This window comes from Pteropus medius, unplaced genomic scaffold (assembly GCF_902729225.1).
Source record: "Pteropus medius unplaced genomic scaffold, Ma_sr-lr_union100, whole genome shotgun sequence".
Lineage (NCBI taxonomy): Eukaryota > Metazoa > Chordata > Mammalia > Chiroptera > Pteropodidae > Pteropus > Pteropus medius.
Window position 1 is genome coordinate 19,863,066 of NW_024349803.1, and position 6,096 is coordinate 19,869,161.

Sequence of the window (6,096 nt, forward strand, 5' to 3'; positions counted from 1 at the left end):
TTTTTTTTTTTTTCCTTGGGGTCATCCCAGCAACCTTGTGGGGCAGCTGGACAAAGGCTTCGATCTGTCTCCATTATGCGATTGCAGAAACGGTGGTGCGTCTTGCAGCCGACAGCACTGCCTCCTGTGCGCTTTAGGACTCACGTCTCTTTCCACTGACACAGTGGTGCTGCTTTGTTCTGGTTTCAGGTAGGCAATTCTGAAGGTGACATCTACACATTGACAGTGCCGGAGTTAAGGAGCATTTCTAAAGTTAATGCCTTTAAATACAGTGTGGATCTGCTACATGGCTCTCCCAACAAGCGATGGGTCTTTGCCTCTGGGGCACATCAACACATTTTGCCAAAGGTAGGTGCCGTCCTGTGTGCTTTGACCGTGGGAGGGGACAGTCCGCGTTAGGAAGGTCAGGTCGGGAAGCATTAGAGAAACCGCAGAGCCCAGGGAGGAGCAGACAGCCCGCTGCATCCTCTCAAAGGCCATATCGCACGAGGAATCCATTCCTGGGGCCAAGAAGCAATGGTCTTTGAAGGACTAATATCCAGTTGCAAAGGCAAATATTTATTAATGAAAGTTTGTTCATGAAGCCTGAATCAGCCAAACAGGTGGAGGAGTGCGAGAGAGAGAGGATCAGGAAATCTTTCATAACCTGGTTTGCTTTTGCTTTCCTTCTTTATTTTTCTCTATCTTGGCTGGAAAGTACAAAGAAGTCCAGAAGGAAATAAAAATGCATCCGCTTCTGAATGTCACTCTGAGAAAGTGACATTTGGAGCAGGACATTTTATATGGCACATGTGGACTGGGCACCAGAGAGCAAGGAGCTGGTGAAGTCAGAGCAATCCTTGGCTAGTTCTCCAAGAAGGAAAAATCGACTTAGCCAGTTGCAACTTGATCGGGGTCCAATGTGGCCAGATGATTTTGTAATCTCTTGATGAGCTAGAAGAGAAGTTTAGGGGACTCTGCTGTATGGCTGACTGGGACAGGCAGGGTAGGAAGACAGCGACTACTCAGTGCTTCCTTAGATTCTTTATAAAGCTTTGACAACCGTCGAGAATTTTTAAGGAGGCTTTTCTGGAGTCACTCCTGTACGGAGATGCTATAACTTCCCCTGTCGCGTGACTACATGTGCAACCATCTCTCCATAGGTATTTTATGCGAAGTGCTTACTGAGACCGTCAGAAGGCAAAATCCCTCTGTCTGTCTCTCTCCCGTTTTCATCGTGCTGCAGAGCCAGCTGGGCCCCGAAGAGGTACAACAGGATAACGCTGATGTTTCGAAGAGCCTCTTTCAGAAAGACAGGCTTCACCACTTTCGATCTGACCATTGAGAGGATCGGGGGTGAAACGGTCATCCAAGGTAGTCCGTGCCACCTTAGGAACATTCGCTTCTCCCCGTCACACATGTCCTTGTTTTAAGCTATTAATGTCTAGGAATAGGTCAGTCTGTGCAAAGGGCAGGGGATTTCTTTCACTGTCGGCTAACTCATGCCGTTTGACTCTAATGCCCACACTTCTGACCTCTGCACTCCACGGCGCCCTCTTAGCGGACTTGTCTAGCGTACTTGTCTAGATGCCCATCATGCTTTAGGGCCCGGATTCCATCGTCCCTTTCCTCAGTGTCTGAGCTATTATTTATTGTCCGCGGCCCTCTGTTCCTGTGTCACAGATCCATCACCATGATGAGTGACATGGATTTTCAGGCCATTGGTTCACCTTTCATTTTCCTCACTGGACTGAAGTCCCATGGAATTAGAGAGGGTATTTTTTCATTTGGGGTAAGGATACTGTTCCGACTCAATAACCCCAAGTTTGCCTGTAAGCTTGTGCATATGTGTTTTACATGAAATCAGCACATCAGGTCGCAAGTTTCCTGTTGCCAGTTCATATGGAGAGTCCTATTTGGATGGGAGTCAGCGATGCAAATATGATTATTTTTGAGAGTGGGTCACGCCTGTTTCTCTTCACCATCAATGGTCTCCTGTTGCAACAATTTGACGACCACCAGAGATCCATCTGCAACTTATGGGTGGTATGTATGACTCTTCTCTCCGATTCTCATTTCTCTGACTCTGACTCTGGGCCACTCACTTCTGGGTATCCTTTGAAGGATTCTCTCCATGTCCTCACCACATCCATGGATAACTATTTGCACATGTACATGTGGGAAGAGGAAGGTCGTTATCCATATCTCAGAAGCTGTTGTCACCTAGAACACAGAAGGGACGATTCTACACCAAGCTGGTAAGTCCTGTTTTGTGACTTAAACTTTTCCTAAAGATTTAACATTTCTACGTAAAAAAAATAATGAAGGGATAATAGGATTTTTCAAAGATTATTTGAGGATACATATGAATAAACTTATGCTCCAAAAGAGAATTGCTAGTTCCTGGAGTATATCTACAGCCTTTGCAATAGATTTCAAAAGGCTTTCCAAAATGGCTCTCAGTTTATATCCTTAATATCCTGTCTTTACTTGTAAGGTTTTTTGTTTGTTAGTTTTAGTTCATTAGTCATTTGGGTTGCTTCTTTCATGAGCTGCCTTTATCTTTATTTTACTTATTTTTCTTCTAGATTGCTTGCCTTCATCTAAATTATTTTTCTTGATATTTTACATACTATGCATAGAGGTCTTGTCTTTTATATACTTTACAAATATTTTCTTCCAAATTGTCACTTGTCTTTATAATGTTGATTTTTGGCAATATCTAACAAAATACATATCCATATATCCTTTGAACTGCCAATGCCACTAAATGGAATATACTCTAACAATACACCTCTAATGATTCAAATATATTGGTTGTTTATTACAGCATTAGCTGTGATTGCCAAATGCTGGACACGACCCAAACATAAGAGATTGTCTAAATTACTATGGAATATGCGTATAATGGAATATTGTGCAGTTGTGATTTTAGAAAAGGAAAGAAAGAAAAAAAGAATGGGGAAAATCTCTGTTCAGATAAGAAGTTATTTCCAGTGTTTCTGAGACAAAAATATCTTAATTAAATATTTTAATTTAATTAAGATTAATTTAATGTAGCAGATTTTCTTTCATATTTTTATACTCTATCCTATCTAATAAATCTTCATCTGCTATCATTCATAAATACTTTCTTTTCAATAATTTTAAGTACTTCCCCTTCATATAAGGTGTCCCATACTGTATAGATTTATCTTTTAGCCATCTGAATATTTTTTTACAAACCAGGGAAATTTTGCGGCTTCCCCAAATAGAATTCAGTTGTCCAACACACAGTTTGAGTTTTGACAAAACTATAAAGTCCTGTAATCAAGAGCACGATAAAACCACAGAATATCTCTATCCCCCCCGAAGCTTTCTCATGTTCAACTTCAGTCTGTCCCTCCCTCCATCTCAGCGCTAGGCAACCACTGGTCTACTTTCTATCTCTAAATTTATAAATTAGTTTACATTTTCTAAAATTATAGAGTATATAGCCCTTTGTGTTCAACGTCTTTCATCGAGCATGGCGTTTTTGAGGTTCGTCCATGTTGAGTAGATCAGTAATTCACTCCTTTTTATTGTTCAGTAGTGTCTAGATGGACTGTGTCTAGATGTACTATGGTTTATCACTTCATCAGTTGAGGGATATTTATGCTGTTTCTAGTTTGGGATGATTATGAATAAAACTGCTATACACATTCGTGATAAGGTGTTCGTGTATTTACCTAAAAGTAAAACTTTGGCTCATGTGGTATGTTTGATTTTATAAGAAACTGTGTGCTTAAAAAAAATGTGTATCCGACTCTTGTTGGAGAGACTGTTCCATAAATGGCAATTAGATCACCTTGGCTGATTATCTTCTTTAGTTTCTCCATATTCTTTCTGATTTTTGATCTAGTGGTTCTATCAATTATGAGAGATTTTTTAATTTTTCGACTGTAAATGTAGACTTGTCTATTTTTTCCTTTTAATTCTATAAGTTTTTAGTTCATGTATTTTGCCGCTCTGTTGTTTGGTGCATATACATTTAATACTATCACATCTTGGTTAACGGGCCCTTTTATTTTTGTGTAATGTCTCTCCTTGTCCCTCACTGTCTGCTTTGCTGTGAAGCCTACTTTTCCCGTTATTAATTTAGCCACTCCTGCTTTCTTTTGATTAATATTTGTGTGTTATTTTGTTTTTCCATTTTTTAACTTTCAATCTACTCACATCATTATCATCGAAGTAAGTTTCTCGTAGACGGCATCTAGTTGGGTTATGATCTTATCTACTGTGCCAAGATCTGTCTTTTAACTGGTTTATTAACTTCTCTTCTTTCAGCATTTGAAAAACATTGTTCCACTTCCTTCTGTCTTCTGTGGTATCCAATGAGAAATTCACTGTCATTCAAATTGTTGTTTCTCTATAAACGATGTGTCTTTTTTCTCTGGCTGGTTTCGAGTTATTTTCTTTGTCTTTAATTTTCAGAAATCTGGTGTGTCTGATGTAATTTTTTTTAAAATTTAACCTGTTTGAGTTTGATCAGCTTTAAATCTGTAGGTTTACCAAATTTCAAGAGTATTTAGGTGTTAGCTCTGCAATGCTTGGAGGGGAGAGGCAGGGGTACCACCTCCACTCAATCCTAGTGCAGAGAAGGAGCTTGTCAACAGGGCTTCACCTCACAGTCTCTGCAGGGGAGGGGGAAATATGCTGCCTTTGCTTGGGTTAGTGCAAGGAGAGATGATCAACAGGACTCCACCCCCATAGTTTCCGGGCTCCTGGAGGAGAGGGGTAAGGGTTCTACCTCATTGCTACAGGATGAGAATGGTTGACAGGGCCATGCTCCACCATTTCCCCATCCCTCCGTGTAGAAGGAGACATGCTTCTTTTATGGTATTTGCCTAGAGTAGAGCAGTTATAGTCAAAGGGAAAAGAATTCCATTTTAAAATAAAAAATCATCTCATATCATTATTAAATAAGATAATCTAGCAAATCAGAGAGATTAATAATTCTGGCAGTGATACTTCAGAGCAGGTTGAGATTGCTACTCCTACAAATGATAATCAACATAACTTTGCCATATCCATGTAGTTACTCAAAACCAAATCGAAAAGTAACTTCCGTGATCAAAGGACCATTTGGGAAGGATATTTATATCTTTGTCAGGTTCAGATTTAGTATCATCAATAGATATAACTGCTTTCCTTTTTGTCCACTGATGATGTTGTTTTTCTGTTGGCAGCTATGTCTCCAAAGCATTATGTGATAACGTGAGCATAGTATGTGTGGTGTCAAGAAGTCGTGAATCCAGCATTCTGGTGATGTATTCTTTGAATATGTAATATGGAAACTACTGCATTTAACCTTGCATCCTTTCCCTCAATGTAGTAAAGAGAATTCTGTTTGCAAACCCAGAATGATTATTTTAGTGACATTGGGAAAGAAGCAGTAATTTAACTATCTGTAGAAAATCAGACAATGTGATAGATACTACAGATCACATACTACAGATCGAGTGTGAAGAAACGTATCCTTTGTCCCTGCCATCAGAGAGAGTATAAAATACTAAGGTAGTAAATTATGAATCGTCATACAAATACGCAACCCCTAACAATTCAAGGGAAGCAGATTATGGGGGAAAGCATGAATTTGGATTGAGGCCAGTTTAAAAGTGAAGGCATCTGTATCAGTCAGCCTGTCCTTGCCTGTAAGTGACCAAAAATAAATTCTGTAAAAAAGGAATACATTAGAAAAACATAGAGGTTAATATCTAAAGGTAACTAGAAGAGACTCAGAATATAAATTCTCAAAAAGATTAGGAAATAGAAAATACAGCAGAGGCTAAATCACAGGACTGTCTTGATTTGCATATCACCACAGCCATTATAATGAATGTGAAAAAGAACTGACCCCCCCGCCCCATCGTTGGATCTCTAGCTCAGGATTCAGAGTTCTGAGGGAGAGTGCCAGATAAATCAAGCCTAAGACACAGGGGTCTATTCTCCTGGTTTAGGGGGAGGGCAGGATTAGAAGAAAGATGACCTAAGGGGGTAGGTACATAGTATGATGGTAATGCAATCTCAGCGGGAGATTTCTCCAAAGCACAGTGGGGGTTTCTAGGCTGCTAAAGTGCCCACCATCCCCTCTACGGA

At 39.9% G+C, this 6,096-nt stretch overlaps 1 protein-coding gene across 1 annotated transcript in view; it reads left to right on the forward strand.

The window, feature by feature from the left end:
• Positions 1-5,788, forward strand: part of FBXW12 (F-box and WD repeat domain containing 12) — an 11,419-nt gene extending 5,631 nt beyond the window's left edge. The window contains exons 6-10 of the mRNA XM_039837631.1: positions 190-348; positions 1,143-1,353; positions 1,847-2,025; positions 2,104-2,237; positions 5,187-5,788. Coding sequence (XP_039693565.1) covers positions 190-348; positions 1,143-1,353; positions 1,847-2,025; positions 2,104-2,237; positions 5,187-5,286 — 783 coding nt within the window. The 3' untranslated portion in view covers positions 5,287-5,788. The remainder of the gene's footprint in view (positions 1-189; positions 349-1,142; positions 1,354-1,846; positions 2,026-2,103; positions 2,238-5,186) is intronic.
• The last annotated feature ends 308 nt before the right edge of the window (positions 5,789-6,096 follow it).